At 34.4% G+C, this 19,637-nt stretch overlaps 1 protein-coding gene and 1 long non-coding RNA gene across 2 annotated transcripts in view; one reads left to right on the forward strand and one right to left on the reverse strand.

Annotated features, from left to right (window-relative positions):
• The window catches only part of LOC141377176 (uncharacterized), a 56,718-nt gene extending 42,796 nt beyond the window's left edge, over positions 1-13,922 (forward strand). The window contains exon 3 of the long non-coding RNA XR_015505956.1: positions 12,738-13,922. This is a non-coding gene — a long non-coding RNA (uncharacterized LOC141377176). The remainder of the gene's footprint in view (positions 1-12,737) is intronic.
• Positions 3,936-18,200, reverse strand: supv3l1 (SUV3-like helicase). Its single transcript, NM_001083564.1, is given in 15 exon segments — positions 3,936-4,536; positions 8,857-9,005; positions 9,178-9,354; positions 9,452-9,532; positions 9,626-9,845; positions 11,206-11,299; positions 11,617-11,797; positions 12,036-12,127; positions 13,740-13,817; positions 14,650-14,761; positions 14,841-15,009; positions 15,129-15,243; positions 16,047-16,154; positions 17,522-17,599; positions 17,777-18,200. Coding segments are annotated over 15 exon segments (2,292 nt in total). The 5' UTR covers positions 18,042-18,200; the 3' UTR covers positions 3,936-4,163.
• Between the last annotated feature and the right edge of the window lie 1,437 nt (positions 18,201-19,637).

Genomic DNA, 19,637 nt, shown 5'->3' on the forward strand with positions numbered 1-19,637 from the left:
ACGTCATTTAAATAATCATATCGCATTTTAGAGTTGTAATTATAACAAGCATTTATTGTTTTCCCATAGCGAACACGGAGGGTTGTGCATGAGAATAAATGTTTAAATGGAACAATTCAATGGATAAGCTGGAGCGCTACCTCGAGCAACAAGCTGCTATAACAAGCTGCAACGCTTTTGAGTAAAAAAGGTATGCAAAAATGCACGTCAACATAATACACTTGATAGTGCTGACATCAGCGACGCCGAAGAAATAGTAAACCTGCTTAAACCACTGGTAAGGGCCACGACTGTCCTGTCTGATGAAAAGACGGCCACCATGTCACTCATCGTGCCCAACATGAAGACAGCCATCCAAAAAAAACCTCTCAGATACACAGAAGTTGAGGATTATCTTATAGAACTGGGGATTACCTGAAAATGTAAACATTTAGATTTGTTTTGTCAAGAAACTGCAACCAAGCAAAGCCTTCAGCTCTTACTGTTAAATTCACTTGAAAAGTTTGATCTTTATCATTTGTGCACCTTTACTTAAATTGTTCCTTAATTTTGTGTCTGTCATTTCAATAATATATTATAGAAAAGTTTTTAAATTGTTTTATTTTCCAGAGACAGGGCTATTTAATAATAAAAAAAAAAATTAAATTAAAAGGAAATTAAAAAAAGGGACTTGTGTTTATATCATTCCGATATGACAGTGAACACACTATACATGCACACAGTTCTGTCCTACCAGCTTACAAAAGTTCATTTCCCTCATAGATGCCCTTTAATACATATTTAAATATACTTAACTTTAACTTTAAAATTGTTTAATTTGGTAATGTGGACTAACAATGAATAATACTTATACAAAACTAAATCTTAACATTAATTTCTCCATTTACTATTGCATTTCAGTAGTAATATGAACAAATAATTTACTGAATTGAAAATAATAACAACATAGGTTAATAAATCCTGTAATAATATATAATGCTTATGTAAAGTCTGACCCTGTTACATGAAAAGTTCTACTTTGCATTGATTTTTTTTTTTTACTGTACAAGGCTGTTGCAGTAAGATGTGGATGACAAAACCACTGAAATAGCTGTAGTATTGCATTGGCTGAGTTGAGTTCCTAAAATAACATCTGATTCAATAACCATGCTAAAAATAGCAGAGGGTAAATACAAATTATTGGTTTTAAACAGCAGGTTCAGTGAACTGCAAGGTCAGATGCAGCTTCACAATTTTGCTAGTCATGGGAACAAGAGGTTTTCTTAAATTTGTGTTACATGTAAGATTTTGGTGGTAAACTTATATTTATTGATATCATATTTAATATTGTCATATGTAAAGCGAGTGGCACAGCCCTCTTTTTAATGCTCGGTTTTGTCCTTTAAGAGAGATGTCAAGTGCATAAAAAAAAAAAATTATATATTTATATATATATATATATATATATATATATATATATATATATATATATATATATATATATATATATATGTATATATGTATATATATATATATATATATATATATATATATATATATATATATATATATATTTATATGTATATATATATATATATATATGTATATGTATATATATATATATATATATATATATATATATATATATGTATATATATATATATATATATATATATATATATATATATATATATATATATATATATATATATATATATATATATATTTGAACAACCATTGCATCAAATTCTAAATATCAGCTACAGAGCCATACAGGTTAACCTTTTTTTTTTTGTTTGCACTAATATTTAGAGATTGTTGATTATTAGTAATTAACTACTAGCAGTTGACAAAGTATAAGTAGACTGATTGGATAATACATTCAACCAACTATAGGTAAATTTGCAACCATATGTCATCTTTTCATAACCATTTCCTTACAGTCTGCTGATTCTTTAATTGGAGTTATGTGGCACGTAGTTGTAAGGTTATGTTGAAAACACACTATAGAAAACACTCTCTAATACTTGCAATAGAAACCTTCTTACTAAAATGAAAGTACACTACATTTATAAAGGGTGCTTCACACAGGTGAGTGGGCTTGACAAACCAGCTGTAAAAACACTCTTCTATCTCGCTCCTAAAAACAAAACAAGAAACCTTACTCTAGCACTTAATTCTCTGAGCTTTAAGAGTTGGGGTCTTTCTCACTACAGTTTGAAATTTTTGTATGCATTTTTTCATATTCATATCCGAAAAATTTGTCACATACACAAACCTTGCACAGTCTAGTGCTTATTAATTAATCCATTACAAAAAAAAACTTAACATTTCAGAGTCAATTCAAGAAGTGATACTTTGTTCACCTCCAAAGTAGACAAAAATCCCTTTTACACATACTGACCTTTCCGGAAAATTACCGGTAATTCTCCAGAAAGGTCTGTATGTGGGAACAGGCCCTTTTTGTAAATACCGGTAAATTTATTCTGGCTATTTTCATGAAAGAGAAGTTGTAACATTACTGGTATTACTGCTTCACGTTTAGAACATCTACATGTATTTTAGCCAATCAGAACACTCAGACGCATTCATGTCCGCACGGTTTATGAGAATAAAAACCTGTGAATGTTTTCCCATTTAGCTGTTAATGTTAGTCGGCTAACATTTCTATGTTCCTGCTTAATGCCAACTGTGTAAATAATTATCGATAAAATGCTTATGATAAGCTGTTGTTTGTTTACCTTCAAGCTCTGATGCATGTACACGTAAAGCAGCTAGTGAGCACCAGCACACACACATATTATGAACATCTCGACATGCGAAAGTGTTTCTCTATGCTTTCAACAAAGTTGTTCACAATACTGATCCATCCACAGAGGCTGTAGTCAAATATTTACAAATACAAGCGCTGCCGTTAAGAGCTCATTTCTGGTAAATGATGTCAGAATTTACCGGTATTTTGAAATGGATGTGTGAATGGTCCTTTCCGGAAAAAATTCAGTAACGTCCTAGCCTGTTTTAACAGCGCTTTTTTGAATTCTGAAAAAAGTCTTTCCAGAAATCTTCCGGATATTTACCGGTATCATTGTGTGAAAGGGGTTAATGAAAGAGGAGTATGCTATATATTGTGTTTATCCAATACTAAATTTGACTCATTAGCCACTTTCACACATACAGACCTTTCTGGAAAATTGCCGCTAATTATCTGGAATGGTCTGTTTGTGTGAACAGGTCCTTTTTGAAAATACCAGTAAATTCGTTCCAGCTATTTTCCGTAAAGAGAAGTTGTAACATTAGCGGTAATTTGCCAGAATGCTGCGGTGTGTGAAGGCAGAGGGAAAAATCGTTCCGGAAATATTCCTGATAATTAACGGTATCACTTTGTGGAAGGGGCTTATGTCAAAGTTGTCTGGGCTCAAGACAGCATTTTGTATTTTGCCTTTCTCTTGTATGGTGGTTCTGACCTGTCAAAACACCCCTCAAAGCCCCTTGTTGGATGTAAAAAACTGAAAAAAAAAAAATAATAATCCAACCGGGTTTATTTGTGATGGAAGAAAGTTTCGGAGGCAGCGCATCAATACAATCCACACAATGTGAGGTCAAATTAATTTTTTAACATGCAAAAATTACAGACGAAAATTTCAGATTCAGTGTGCAATAACCTTTCCTTTGTATAATTAGCACTTCTTGTGTGTATTGACTCCTGTTGTTGAATTGCTGAATGACTCCTCATTTGTAAGTTGCTTTGGACTACAGCATCTGGTAAATGACCAAATGTAAATACACTTCTAGTCAAAACATTTATCTCTATATTGTTTTGATCTCTTAAAACTCAAAATCCAGCTTCACGGTTTTTGGTCATAAGAAACCATGTTTGTAGTGATCTCTTTTTCCATTTTTAAAGAGAAACATCTTGTAGAAGAGACATTATTTTCTGAAGTTAGGCAATGGACAGCTTTTAAAAATATCAATATTATTTTATTGTCACATCTAAAATTGTACAGGTTAGTACAGGCCTCAATCTGATGCTCTGTTTTACATTAATATGAAAATTGTGGTGTTTTATATATAGTGTACAATAGATGCTCCAAAAATGAAGAGACTTTCCATTTCAGAACATCATCAGTACAGTCTTACTTTTATGAAAAAAGTGAAGAAAAGTCCATCCTACAAAAAAAAAAGCTTCACTTTTTCTTTCTTTTGCCATTATTTACTGGAATGGAGTTGTCTTCGTTTTGCTCTCGAGCCCATTCTTTTTGCAGCTGCGATAACAGCTCTTTTGTCAACAGTCCGTCCCGCAACAGTCTCGAGCTGAGCGAAGACTTCCTAGGAAGCTCTTTTCTTTGATTTTGGCTTCTTAGTACTCGTCCCTTCCTCTGTGACGTCTCTGATTCAGGAACCGTGGATGAACTGTTGGATTCTGTGTCTGTTGGTTGGCTATCAATGGCACGGATAAGCCGTGTGATGTTACGAACACCAATCTGGATGTTTTCGTCCAGTGCCTTCTGAATTTCACGGATTTGGTTGGAATCCGGGAACATGTCCATAAAACGATAGCTGCGAGAGAGAGTGTTGTTAAAGAGTTAGTTCACCCCACAATGAAATTGTTATTAATTATTCACCCTCATGTCATTCCAATGTCCTGATACCTTGGTTCATCTTCTGAGGCCGGTTGCACCAGCAGTGTGCAAGTTAAACACAGCCTAGTTGTGACTTAATAGCACAAAGGCACTCTAAGTTACAATTTACGCAATACTAAATTTTTTTTGCTGCACCACTAAGCTTAGTTTAAACGTAACACTACGTTCCAACTAAATATTTACGGCAGCCTACCCCCATGTATAATGGAAGAAAAGAGACGACAGCGAGATTAGTTTACATAGAGGAGCTCAAGATATTAATGAAGAATGATCTCCCTCTACTCACAGCCTTCATATCCTCCAAAAACTAGCATTTTTTCGGTTTATGAAAGAAGAGTTTAATTTTGATGTTATGCGTTCCCCCGCAAAGATGTTATGCGTTCCCCCGCAAAGATGTTATGCGTTCCCCCGCAAAGATGTTATGCGTTCCCCCGCAAAGATGTTATGCGTTACCCTGCAAAGATGTTATGCGTTCCCCCGCAAAGATGTTATGCGTTCCCCCGCAAAGATGTTATGCGTTCCTCCGCAAAGATGTTATGCGTTACCCCGCAAAGATGTTTTGCGTTACCCCGCAAAGATGTTTTTTTTTGCGTTACCCCGCAATGATGTTTTGCGTTATCATGCAGAGATGTTTTGGGTTATCATGCAGAGATGTTTTGCGTTCCCTCGCAAAGATGTTTTGCGTTCCCTCGCAAAGATGTTTTGCATTATCATGCGAAGATGTTTTGCATCGTCTTGCCTTGCAAAGATGTTATGCGTTCCCCCGCAAAGATGTTTTGCACTATCATGCGAAGATGTATTGCATTGCCTTGCCATGCAAAGATGTTTTGCGTTACCCCGCAAAGATGTTTTGCTTTATCCCGCAAAGATGTTTTGCGTTATCCCGCAAAGATGTTTTGCGTTACCCCGCAAAGATGTTTTGCGTTACCCCGCAAAGATGTTTTGCGTTACCCCGCAAAGATGTTTTGCATTATCATGCGAAGATGTTTTGCATCGTCTTGCCTTGCAAAGATGTTTTGCGCTATCATGCAATGTTTTGCGCTATCATGAAAAGATATTTTGCGATATCATGCAAAGATGTTTTGCATTCCCTCGCAAAGATGTTTTGCATTATCATGCGAAGATGTTTTGCGTTGCCTTGCAAAGATGTTTTGCGCTATCATGTAAAGATGTTTTGCGCTATCATGCAAAGATGTTTTGCGCTATCATGCAAAGATGTTTTGCGCTATCATGAAAAGATATTTTGCGCTATCATGCAAAGATGTTTTGCGCTATCATAAAAAGATAATTTGCGCTATCATGCAAAGATGTTTTGCGCTATCATGCAAAGATGTTTTGCGTTAATCTTGAAAGCACGCTGAAATGAATTTTAAAATGTCTGCTTTCACTTGCTATCATGCAAAGATTTTTTGCGCTATCATGCAAAGATGTTTTGCGCTATCATGAAAAGATATTTTGCGCTATCATGCAAAGATGTTTTGCGCTATCATGCAAAGATGTTTTGCGTTATCTTGCAAAGATGTTTTGCCTTATCATGCAAAGATGTTTTGCGTTAATCTTGAAAGCACGCTGAAATGAATTTTAAAATGTCTGCTTTCACTTGCTTTACATTAAAGCTGTGCGTTGACCGTCAACTTTCGTATTCTTACAGAGACACCTGTGTTGTCAAACAAAACAAAACTTGAGATTCATTTGTGGTACACTTGTGTGATAACAGAGGTGTCACTTTAAATGGCGTGTGCAGAAGCTGATCTGGGATAAGTTTATTGTACGGAGTGCGTCTGTCAATCAGCGCTTATACATGCATTCACTGCTTCAGAAGTAGCATATGAAAGGCGATGATCGACGCACAGCTTTAATGTAAAGAAAGTGCATAGAATGGTAAAATATGGAAGAATTTCAGCAAAAACGTGAGGGTTTACATGAATGAAGTGAACAGGAAGTGTTTGTGGAGAAACAGTTTTGCGAGAGAACGGAAAACATCTTTGCGAGGGAACGCAAAGAACCGTAGTAATATGTTTTCCTATCACTCTGCCGGGTCTCCGTACTTTGATGACGTCATGTGTATTTTGCGTGCATTCATGGCTCACGATGCAGATATTGCGTCTGTTATTAGTAACTGACTTTAATTTTATGTGCTATACAAATGTGACTTATAATTTCCTTTTCATAAATCAGTTATATGCAGATGCAGTAGTTGCAGAATTTTAAAGCAGTTCAACGTTGTAAATGCTTTTTAATGGATTTTGCATCATTCAATGCGACTACGTATGACTTTATGGAAAGCATACGACCTACTAACTACGGTTTGCCTTAAGAGCATGTGGTGCAGCTAAAATGAGAACAAATTAAGTTACAAACTAGCTAGTAGTTGCTAAGCCTCTAGTGTGGACTGTATGTTCCAGTTTAAGACAGAATTTACAGTCAGCTGGTGCAACCCTACCCAGAACACAAATTAAGATATTTTAGATGAGATCTGAGAGCTCCCTCATCCTCTATAGACAGCATTGATTTTGAGATATTCAAAGTCCAGAAAAAAGACCTAAAACATTGTCAAAACATTCCATGTGACTTCAGTTGTTCAACTGTAAACTGTATGATTCAGTTCCCTAATGCCTCACATCAGATTATTGTGCACGTTTATTACAAGAAGTATGACATATTGGCATTAAAGTCATCAGAACAACACTGAAACGTTATATTGCCTGTATTAAATGCACACCCTAAACTTATGTGCAAGATATAGTTTATCAAAATCACTGAAATAATACTAATAAAACTTAATTTGTGCTCCAAACAAAAGTCTCAGTGGATAGGAATGAGTAATTAAATCACAGAATGTCAATTTTTTGGGGTGAACAAACATTTTAAGAGCATTTTTGTTTGGTTTCTGTGTCGACCCGTTTACCTCAGTTGTCATTTATTGACTACAGTGTGAATTAATAAGTGAAGCTTAACAGTCAGTGATGTAGAAGTAGAAATCAATATTCAGTTTATAGTTATTGCAAGAGTTTAGGCTAGAGCTGTAATCGGTCCATAAAAACTAGGCCCGATAGGGCCAGAGCTCGACAGAATTCAGCCCGAGCCCGACAGGTACATTTTCATTGACAGCTTTATAAAGCCCGAACCCGTTTACAGCCCGACATTATTCAAATGTGCGCCTGCACACAGCTCTTTTGCCTTTATTCAAGAATGAGTCATTTATATGTTTTAACATAATTTATTCATAACAAGCGTAGACTATAGGCCACTTGGAAGTTGGAAAAAATAAAATAAAATAAGTCCTCTGTAACATTTAAACATCTCAGCACTCTAAATAGGCCTAGGTACAAACACTTTGCCGTTAAGTTGTCCAACACACCAATAAAAAGAAGTCTTTCCAAACAAATTAAACTCATATAAAATCTAAATTATGGCGGGTATTTGGTAATAATGAAATTAAGATAAAGGCTCTGCGAGATTTGTTTTGCCACTTCTCTTAACAATCTGGCATTAGGGCAACGGTGAAGCTGAATATTAAAAGAATAATGCCAACATTAGCCTGTCTACTCTGTCTACATTATGATTTTATGGTTTAATAATATTTAATTATCATTTTAAAAACCCTTTACTCACCAAGATTAGGCTTCATGTTTTTGAGGAGGAACTTTATTGCATCTACTGTAAATGGCTTTAGCGCAGTCCTGCGATCAGGATGGTGCGTCCAGCAGCACTGAACACCCTTTCACTGCTGCTACAGGCCGAGATGCATAGTTCTGATCTGGCTAATTTTGCAACTTTTGGGTAGGATTGTTTGTTCATCTTTTACCAACCAAGATCCATTTAATTTTCTATGACAGCGGTTTCAATGTAGCGAGTGGCCTTGCATCTTCCTTTTCAGCTTGCTGTGCTGTTTAACGCTCTACCGTAATACACAGTGTATGAGTGACCACCGAAATACATTTGCGGCTAGAATGACAGGTTCTTTCTGAACTGGCTGATAGTATGACCGCAGTCAAAATTCAGGTTCAGGCAAAGATCTTCAACTCTAGTTTAGGCACATTGTTGCATGATAAAATGTCACACTGTTTGAATAGGTGTCAGAAAACAATAATGAGTCCAGAAACACTATTGCAATTTAAAATGTTCACATTCCACAGCCTGTCTTTTCAGCAAATTTGCTTCAGTATGAGCTGCTTTTATACTAGCAAGGAAGTTATTAAACTTACAGAATGTTTTTATGACACAAGTTCTTTACCTGAGCCAGAGATAAAGATCTAGAACATCATGGACAGCCTCCAGGTGAACCAGGTCCTTGATGTTTTTGGGAGGGGACAGGGGCCAATTGACTTGTCGACACACCCAGTTGAATGTCAGAGGCTCGTCTCTGCTGAACTGTCTGGCGAACTAAAGAAGATTTATATAGCATTTAGCTAACTTGGTAAACATTAAAACAAAATACATTCCTGCTGTGTCATATATTGCTTCCAACTGAAGCAAACCAAGCGATTAAATGTTCAAGGCTTAATGGTAAAACATTCTATTAATCTCTAATAATCATTCAAGTTGAGCCACTCACCTTGAGAAAGGATGTACAAACAAAAGGCTGTTTTTTGTTGATAGGGGCTGTGCAGAACACATAGCGGGAGCGCAGATTTAGAGGGATGTGCTGAATCATATCTGCTAAGAATTTGAAGTCATCGATGTTGCAAACAAAGTACAGTCCATCCACTTGTGAAAGACTTACAAAAATATCCTGTACAGAGAAGCAGATTGAAAAGAGAGTGAGTTAAATAATAAACATTACTCATCAGTAAAATGATTATATGATCATGTTGTATGTTTGGACCTACAATGAGGTTTGAGAGAGTCGCTTGTGGAAGATGGTAGGCAAACATCTCTATCTGCTCCGCTGTGGGGTGTAATCCTGCAGTCTAAGTTCAAAAAGAGGAAAACCCTTCACTCATTTGAATGATGAAAAATATCACCAAGCCTTACTTTTAGAGTAAATCTAAAATTAGGCTTACTGCAATGGGGTCAACAGGCTTCCCCAAGATCTCCTTCAAAACAGGCAGGTCATCTCTGTGCATGGTGGTGACCTCCCCCTCTTTAAACACAGAGCTGAAGCGTCCCGCTCGGCCAGCGATCTGCAGCGCCTGTGATGTGGAGATAGTGTCCACCTCTTTCTCCCCCTTCTCATTCAGACTGTGTTTCACCAGAGAGTTGAAGATGATTCTCCTGATACTCCTAAAGAATGTACAGAAATACAAAATTAAAACAAACTCATGTACAAAATATGCTGTGATTAACGCAGTGACATGAATGATTGAAGGAAAAAAAAAAACTGCAGTTTAAATTAAGGTACATTTCTGAAGTATACCACTTTATCACCATGTGATATATTCAAAAGTGACTTGATTAAGTGGATGCCACTAATTACTACTTTTTGTTCTGAAAAACATTCATGTCATAGAATTTGTTGGTCTGAGTGGCACTAAAATATGTTTATAAGCAATATAAGTTTTTTTAAATGTATTTATAAAACAGCTACTGGTAATCAAAATAAAATGATAATATATATCTTAGACAACAGTGACACTTACTGGTTACACTTACATTTCACAAATGTAAATACTCTAATAAAACATCCAATACTAAACCATATAATCAAACGATATTTACTTCAGTTTGCAATTAATTGTTTTAAATAGACATTGCAAACGCAGTGCACGTGATGTATTTGACTGTCTCCTGAAAAATGACATCTTACCTGCGCCCTCACAATCCAAACATTACATGAGAGTGGGGGAGATTGTTTGGCAGCCAGTGCAATAAGCAGACGCCGAAGAAGAGTGATTTACATGTGAAGTCAATGCAAAGATGCTAATAGAAATCCTGTGGCTCGAATCGAGCATTTTGTGCATTTGACGCGGTTCAGACTGTAAAATAAATTGTGAGTAAACATCTAACAAACGAAGCAATGGACAGACAGAAAAGCAAGCAGCTTACAATGATGAAGGTTGATTCAAAGATGATGGCTACAGGACATGACCGATTTGAAGGAAATTTTTTGTGCTTTACATGTAAGACTGGTATTATGATGTGTGTAAAATCGATAAATTATTTTGTTTGACTCTTTCCCTGTCTGTTTTAGATCTTGTCTTGTCAAGAGACCAAAATAAAGTAGCTTTATTTTCATGATTTGTGTCATTGTGTCAGATTGCACACCTAACATAGTGGCTACCTAATATGGTTTATAATTGTTATTATTATTATATATAATTATTATTTTTGATTTGCAAAAAAATAAAAAAATAAAAATAAATAAGAAACGTTAAAAACTAGGGGGTCAGAATAGTGTATATAAATTAGATTAGTCAGTAGTACCAAATCCAAATAAGGAGCTAATCTAATAAGAATAACTTAACGGTCAAATGAATATGTTAGGGAAAATAATAAATATAATTTTAACAAAAGAGGGCTGTGCACGGCATGTTGACTCTCGAGGCAAAATAAACAATTAATGATGAGCAGAAATTCTTAATAGTTATCAAATGTGTCAAAACTTAACATAGGATTACTTGTATGATTTTAAGAAGTTACTCACAGATTCAAACCCATTCCAATGGCATCTGTGGCAACAAGGATTTTGCAAGGGTCATCTGGATCATTAAACTTTTTAGCTTGAGCCAACTTGGTGCCTGTTGACCAATAAAGGTGTTAGATGAACATATGCAGATCAAATAATTCTAATGTAACAACAGGCTGGAGTAGTGTTATTGATACAGGCCGTTAAATAAAGAGATAGTTCATCCACAGTTGCCTTTAACTTCCACTTTTTTACTCTATTGCTATGGCTGTCGATGAGTACCATCGTCAACTATCTGAAACATTCTTCAAAATATCTCCTTATGTTTAATAGAACATATGAAACAAAAATACATCAACTTAAGTTTGAATAAATGATCATCTTTGGATGAACTATCCCTTTAAACTAAAATCTTATTATTAATCTTACCAGGAGGCAAACTGCCATAAATGACGGCACACTCCAAGCCACGAATTTCTATCTGTCTGCTGATTGAGTAGATGTCATTTTTGCTAAAGCACACAATGCAGTCACCAGGCTTCAGGTTATCTAATGACTCCACAGCATGATTTGAGATTGAAAACGGGGTCAGCCTTTTATAATTATGCACCTTTAGGATGAAAAAAATATATACTTTTGTTAAAAACACAACAAAGGGCTCAGTATATCAAACCATTTGATGAAAAATAATGTTTAGGCTTAAAATAAGTGCACAAAAGCATCAACATAACTTTATAAGAGCACATGCAAAGTAAACATTGCATTGTAGGATTTGCAGTAACCTATAGTAGCTGTCAGCAGTCTTCTCAGCAGTTGTCATTAAGAAGTTCTGAGATGTCCAGACTCACCTCAACCTCTTCTCCAGTGGTAAACATGAGCTCAGTGATAAAGTCCACAGCTGCTGCTTCTCCACACACATGAATCTCCTCAGCACACAGACCTATTTCAAAAGAGCGACTTCATATTTCCATTTACAACACTAAACAATTTAAAACGACCAAAACAAAGTGTTATTTGGATTTAAAGAGATTGTTCACCCAAAAATATAAATGTACAGCTATTGACATCCAAAGTAGGAATTAATAATACTGTGGAAGTTGATTGGCATTTTTCCCAACATTCTTCCAAGATCCTGTGAAGTGCTTTAAAATATGCACTTTTTATTTGATGTTATTTCAACTAAAAAATGAGAGAGTGGGACATAAAGTAGCTCTACCATTTAAAAAACAACAGCCAATAGCATGTTGTTTTTATTACAGCTCTGCCAGTGAGAGTGATTGAGCTCAAGCACATCAAATGGGAAGCGTCTTGAAGGTGGCAGGGCATCTCAGATACTAGAAAGCATTTGATTGGTCAAGATTTGAGGAGAAACTGAAGTATGGTGATGCGGAAAAATCGTTGCTCCATTTAGGGAAAAGTGACAAACTGCATGCTTTTGCATGTCTTTATCAGTTTAATATTTTCAAAACGCAAATGTTGTCATTGTTTTGGAGAACACTTGCTACTATTTATTCTTACATCTAACAGACTGAAACCTTTTTTTTCCACAGGCCTTTCAGTATATCTTCCTTTGTAGGAGAAAGAAACTCAAACAGGTATGTGAAAAGTGAAAGGTGCATAAATGAAGACATTTTGGGTGAACTGGGATCCCTTTAAGCAAGCAAATACTTATGAGTCAGTAATTGACTCCTTACTGGAGTAAATATGCTTGTTGCAAGTTTGACAACAATGATTTTAACACAAACTGATCAGTGTATGAAGCTTTTTATTTGCTAAATAACCATTTTGGAGGATGTATCCCATGATCATATTTTAGGATGACAATGAATGCAAAGATTTGATCTGATTTGACCACCAATTTGACCTGTTTTGACTTCTCAGCCAAAAATTAATGCAATTTATTTTGGAAATAGGATTTGTGACATTGCATGAGATTATCAAAACAATAGCTCCTTTCACACATATAGACCTTCTAAAGTAAATTCAATTCACCTTCTGAAGTAAATTCATTCCGGCAAATTTCCAGAAATATACAGGTAATTTGCAGGAATGCAGCTTTGTGTGAACGCAGAAGGAAAATTGCCAGAAGGAGTGTTCATTTTTAGAATGTACTGACATGAGATGTCTACTCCAGCCAATTAGAACATTCAGACGCTTTCACATCTGCGAATCATTAAAAATTCATTAAATCAGAATTTAACAGTGTTTTGGAATGGATGTGTGAATGGTCTCTCCAAAAAAATTCTGGAACGTCCTTGCCAGTGTGAACAGCGTTTTAAAAAAAAAAAAATTATTTAGCTGTAAAGTTGTTCTGGAAATTTTCTAAATATTTATTGGTATCGCTGTGTAAAAGGGGCTAGTACTAATATAAAACAAATTATTAGAATATACCTTTTTTGGTCAGGCATTTTTCTTTATTATTATGTTAAAAAATTATCCTAAAATAATACTATCTTTCATACAATTTTAAATACCTGATGTGTACTCAGGCTTTTAAACCTAGCTGTTTGTGTAAATATATAATTTTTGATAACTTTGTAAAGCAAACTCACCAAGAAGAGCTCTTGTCCATGCCCAGCCTCTGGCAGGATCCTTGATCATCTGAATCTCGTCAATCACAGCCACTTCATCTTAACAAAATATAGATTTTTGAAAAGTACAGATGAATTTCTCCATACTAAGGCTCAAGATAGCTCCACAGTCAATAAATGATCATGAAACAGCCGAGTTAGAGCAAAAAAAAAAAAGTAATTAGAGTTATAAACAAATTATAAAAAATGTTGTTCTAGTTTAGTGGTTTTCAACCTGTAGTGCATGACCAGCTGTTACAAGAAATACCATCGCTAATATATGTAAAAACAATGTCAAGTTATAATTTGATGTATAATAAAATAATGAGAAATTAATAATACATTTTTACCACTCATTCACCATTTGATTTTTACTGATTAGTTTATTAACTCCCTAATTTAAATTTTTTTTTTTTTTTTTGCTAAATACATTGCTGTAAACTGGTCTAGTATTCTCACAGAACCCAATGCACCCAGGACCAGATTTAATAGGCAAATGCTGCTGTGGGTGTTAAGATGCTCATACTTATGCAGAGTTCAGGTGCTTAAAATTATCTGCAGGCCTGCAATATGGATACATGTAAAATTACATTTTAAAATGTGAAATGAATAGCTAATTATTTAACTCACAGAAGCTACAAGGACACATTATTAAGCTTTTTTACTTGGCATATGATAAAATTAAATGGATTAACATTAGTGTTTGGTTTAGTGGACCTTGGGTTAAAAAAGGTTGGGAACCACTGTCCTAGATGTTTATAATTTAATATTCATTCATATTTGTGCATACTTTTATATTATATTTGATCTATTATGTATTGTATCTATTTATTTTGTATTTTCATTAGATTATCATCAACACAATAAACACAACTAATACGATCATGCTTACAAGGAGTTGTGACACTGCACATCTCAATGGTAGAGGCGATGTGGCCAGATGGTTTTCCTTCTGGATCAACAAATATCCTTTCTTCTCCTGTCACCAGGTCACACGGCACTCCCTAATGAGAAAACATGACAGCTCTTTAGCTCACAGCTTATCTAAAATTACACTGAAAATCAAAATAAACATAAACTCACTGCAGCATTGCTCTTCTCATAGATTTCATGGGCCAGCAGCTTTAGAGGTCCACAGTAAACTCCAGATTTGGCTTCTAAGTATCTTTTAATGGCATGATAAGTTTTACCGCTGTTGGTGGGTCCTGCATGAAAAACAATCTTTCTTTGAATAGCTCTGGCCTCTGGATACCTGCAAGACATTAGACATTTGTGTATTGGTAAAAACGCTAACAATTATTCATGACTTATTCACAGTATTGTGCAAGATAACTTTAGTAAAGTAAAATATGTGGATGAGAATCTCAGTACCAGTTTGCTGGAACTCGTAAGTCACTGATCTTGCGTAAATCATCTATACAGTCCAACATTGGAAAAATCTGTTTGGCGTGTCTCATAAAGTACGGGAAAATATCATCTATGTGACCTGGAAGAAGGGGGAAAAAAAAGATTATGGAGTTAAGATTTCTTATGGATACTGCCTATTTAAAATGTCTGATATTTGTTTAGTAGTACTGAACATTATATTAAGGAATGCACATTTATACAACTTATTTAACAATGTTCTAATAGATTTTTATAATTGTTATGAAACAAACTATTTAAATGGCTGCTAATAACAGGACATGATTTTTGTAGCTTTTGTGGCTATTTATACCACCCTATACAGCTAAAAATGGTCGTAAGTGTAATTTTTTGGAAATATATGCATTATCTGAAAGCTTAATAAATAAGCTTCTATTTGACATTACTTTATTAGGATAGGACAATATCTTGCAAGACAGGACAAGATACAGCTATGTGAAAATCTGGAATTTGATGGTTCAAGCAAATCAAAACTCTGAGAAAACTGACTTTAAAATGTCCAAAGTACGTTCTAAACAATGTACATTACTAATCGAACATTGAGTTTTATATATTTGTTTGAATTTTGTATAATTACAGTTGAAAATTTACAAAAAGTCTTCATAAACATTACTTAAAAATCAAATTATTTCGTTATAAAATACATACGTTTTGACACCTACAATGTATTTTTAGCTATTGCCAAAAGTATAACATTGGGTTTGTGGTCCAGGCTCACATAATTAATTTAACTATTAATGAGTATTTTTTCCAAAGTATTTACAGATAAAAGCAGCATCACAGAATTAAACTCAGCATCTATTAAAACACGCTTCAGCAATGAAGGGTTTTGATTAAAGGAAGTTAACTGATGTAAATACTCACCAGCTCCGCAACAGATGTCATTAAGGATGATGTGCAAGTCAGCATTTAGCGAGTTCATTTCCAACACATATTTCCTAAAACTAACAAATGCTTGATGAAAGAGACGAGCTGTTGAAGAAAAAATAAAACAATCATCACTAAAATGCTTTGTAATAAAGCATAACGGTATACTTGTGATAGTATACATAAAAATTAAAAAAGGGAAATTCACATTTAATGTTTCCCTCCTGAGGCCATCCAAAATGTTGGTCACTTTTGGTTCAACAGAACATTAACGATGATTTTGAGCTGAAACTGTGGCCTTTGTTGATTAATAAATACAAGTTAATTATCTTGGCTCTTTGAGAGTATAAAAAATATATATGTACAGAGTGCAATTCAAAATTAATATCCTTGGCTTCTGACATTGAGGTCTTATGAAGCAAAATTATTAATCTATGCTCGAAACTGGATGAATTTTACAACATTATAACATTATAACATTAATTTAAAGCATCAGCAAATGGCCCTGAGTGTGTTTGTGGTCAGTCTGGATAGTAAGCTGTCACATCATGATATACAACTCACGTCTGGAGGTGTAGTTAGAGGTAAAATGTGTAGTTATTTAACCAAGGCAAACAAAAATGGTACACAGACCAATCATTTACAGACCCTTCACTTGTCACAAACCTGATCTGTTAAACAAAATAAGTTATTTAGAAAAATGCTGGAAATGTGTGATCACTGACTTCGATAGAATTTGTTTTTCCAACTAAATAAGTCAATGGTTACAGGTTTCTAACATTTTTCAAAATATCTTCTTTTGCGTTCAACATAAATGGGCAACTCATTAAGGTTTGAGGACGAGTAAGTCAGTAAATTGATTTTTTTTTTTTGGTTAACTATCCCTTTAAAGCTTTCCATGTAGGCATGGGACAAGAACCAGTTTACCACGGTTTGGAAAGGTCAAGGTTTTAATACTGCTAAAATGTTCTGTTATACCGTTCCCAGGGTATATGTAAGGTTCTTTTAATGTATTTTTTTTTACGTTTTGTAAAGAAATCTATGTTTTTGAAACTAATGAAGAAAGCAGAAGGCAATGATTCATTTTCACTATTTAGCCTGACATGTTAACTGCTCCAAAATATTATAATTGTTTCTTAAAATAAAATAAATTGTGTTCAAAAGGAAAAAGTTTTTTTTCTTACCCAGACATTTAAAAAGAACTTATTTTAGAGCGGTAATAACGATACTGTGGTATTTTTTATCCAAGGTTATCATACCGCCAAAAACCTTATATAAGCCCATTTCTAGAGTCATGTACTCATAGTGCACCAAGGACTACAATTACATGTTTTTTTTAAATACATCTTGGATAACTCGGAGGTGAGAAAATAACCAGCAATTTAAAATGTATATATATTTTCATATGGCTGAATTCTTGTGTTCAATTGTACCTTATCAGGTAACAACAACCATAAGTTCACAATGCTTACCGTCAAGTCCTTGGTCAGAAGCCAGTTTTTGCATCTCTTTCCTTTTGTAGAATCTATTCAACACTTTGAGAAGCTCATCTGTCAACAAAACAGGTAAACAAGCGGCAAATGTTATTCTGACGCAACAATTTACCAAATATCCAGTTTGTAATATAATACATTGTAATACATTAGTCTCCTCGCTAGATATACTAAATAGATAATATATTACTCTTTAAAAACATAATAAACGCTAATAATAAGCATCGACTTTACTTTTATCCAGGGGCTTCGTCAGCTCCGCGCCAACTGATCCCTCCGCGTCTTCATCTGTTTTGACGGCGAGCGGAATAAACAGTGAGGTGTCCAGCGGTCTTGACGAGCCTGAAGATGAATGTCTAGTGGATAGTTTGTCAAATCTCGTTCTTGTTGAATGCTGTGTTGTGCTTAGTGTAGAAACAGTAGAGAGGTTTGTGCTAGCACAGACCCGGTATCGGATGTGGGAGCGCGACAATAAGTAAATACAACGATTTACCGACATTTTAGGTTTCTGTTAATCATGCGCATATAACGTTAGCTAAACAGAATATTGAAGGTCACAATATTAACGTTATAATCTTCATTCTGGTAAACTGTTTAAAGCTACAGCAAGAGTGCCTGTGATGACAAGGAGGTCAAGTTCGTCTCAGTAACAACGTGCAGAAGGACCCTTAAAATTGTGGTGCCCAAAGTATTGCCTGTTTATAATTTATATGCTTATTCAAACGTTAAACGTCACCATTAGACAAATTTTGAAAATAGGTCACATGGGTGATATAAACTGCAATATCAGGAGAATATGGGGTTCTTTGATTGCAGTATTAAATGTAAATATATATCTTTTGAATAAGGCACAAGCAGGAACTACTTGTGGGGTGTGATAGTAGGCATGTGATGCAAACAGTTGTTGCTGAAATCTGAATAGCAACCGAAAGTAACTTAGGTTTCAGTTTAAAAGCTGACATTTATGGATTAATAACAGAAGCTTTAACTCCCACAGAAACATGGAAGCCAAAACCCCTCACGCTTTCTTATATCATCGTAATAATAATGTTATAATTTTATTCCAAGGAAAGAAAGTTATAAATCACAGCTCATTTTTGATTAAACGAGTGTATTTGCTTGACTTTAGTAGTTTCAGATTTTGTTTATGTTTGTTTGTTTGTTTAGGGATAATTTAGTATTGTGAATGCCGTTTTTCGTCATAAATTCAGTGGTAAATCACCCTGTCCTTTTTTGTGAACTTTCGAAAATAAAATTCTTAGTCTGAAAACCTATTCAAATTAAAAACTTACTTGATAAAAAATTGCTAATTGTATCCACTATAGCAGTACCAAGCACTCACCAAGTACCACCTCAGAAAAAAAAAATAGTCTCTCCAAGTACCACCATAATGACCAGTATCGAAATACAGTAGCGTAGTAGGCCTAATTAAGCAGCTAAAGCTCTGCACAGTTCAAAAATTAGGCAGATTAATTTCTATTATTATGAATATTTATTATTGTCAGCCACTTTAAACATAATAAATAGTTTGAACATGAACACTGCCCTATATTTACAGGGAAACATTTTTTTTTATTAAAATGTGCTTCTAAAAGTTAATTATACATGTTCTTAAAAAGTAAAAATTATTATTAATATTATTATAAGTATTAACATTAAGTAGCTTATTTATAAAAACCTGGAAATGTTCCTTGGACCTCATGAATAAAGGCTATTTGTGATCACATTCATATATAAAAATATTTTTGAAAAATTTTGAAATACATGTAGATTTATGACTTATTTGTGTGTGTGTGTGTATATATATATATATATATATATATATATATATATATATTTATATATATATATATATATATATATATATATATATATATATATATAAAATTAACTGTAAATATATGATTTTGATTTACATATGTAATTTAGAAATTAGATCTGCTTACTGCATGTTATAGGCTTTGTGTGTCAGAAAAGCAAGTCATTAAACCATACCTGTCAACATAGGGATATAAAAATACGGAAAACGCCCCCAACAACCACTACAAATATGGGGAGGAAATTAACTTCAAACCATAGAATACATAACAGACAT

This window comes from Danio rerio, chromosome 13, assembly GCF_052040795.2.
Source record: "Danio rerio strain M-AB ecotype USA chromosome 13, GRCz13ab, whole genome shotgun sequence".
Taxonomy (NCBI): Eukaryota; Metazoa; Chordata; class Actinopteri; order Cypriniformes; family Danionidae; genus Danio; species Danio rerio.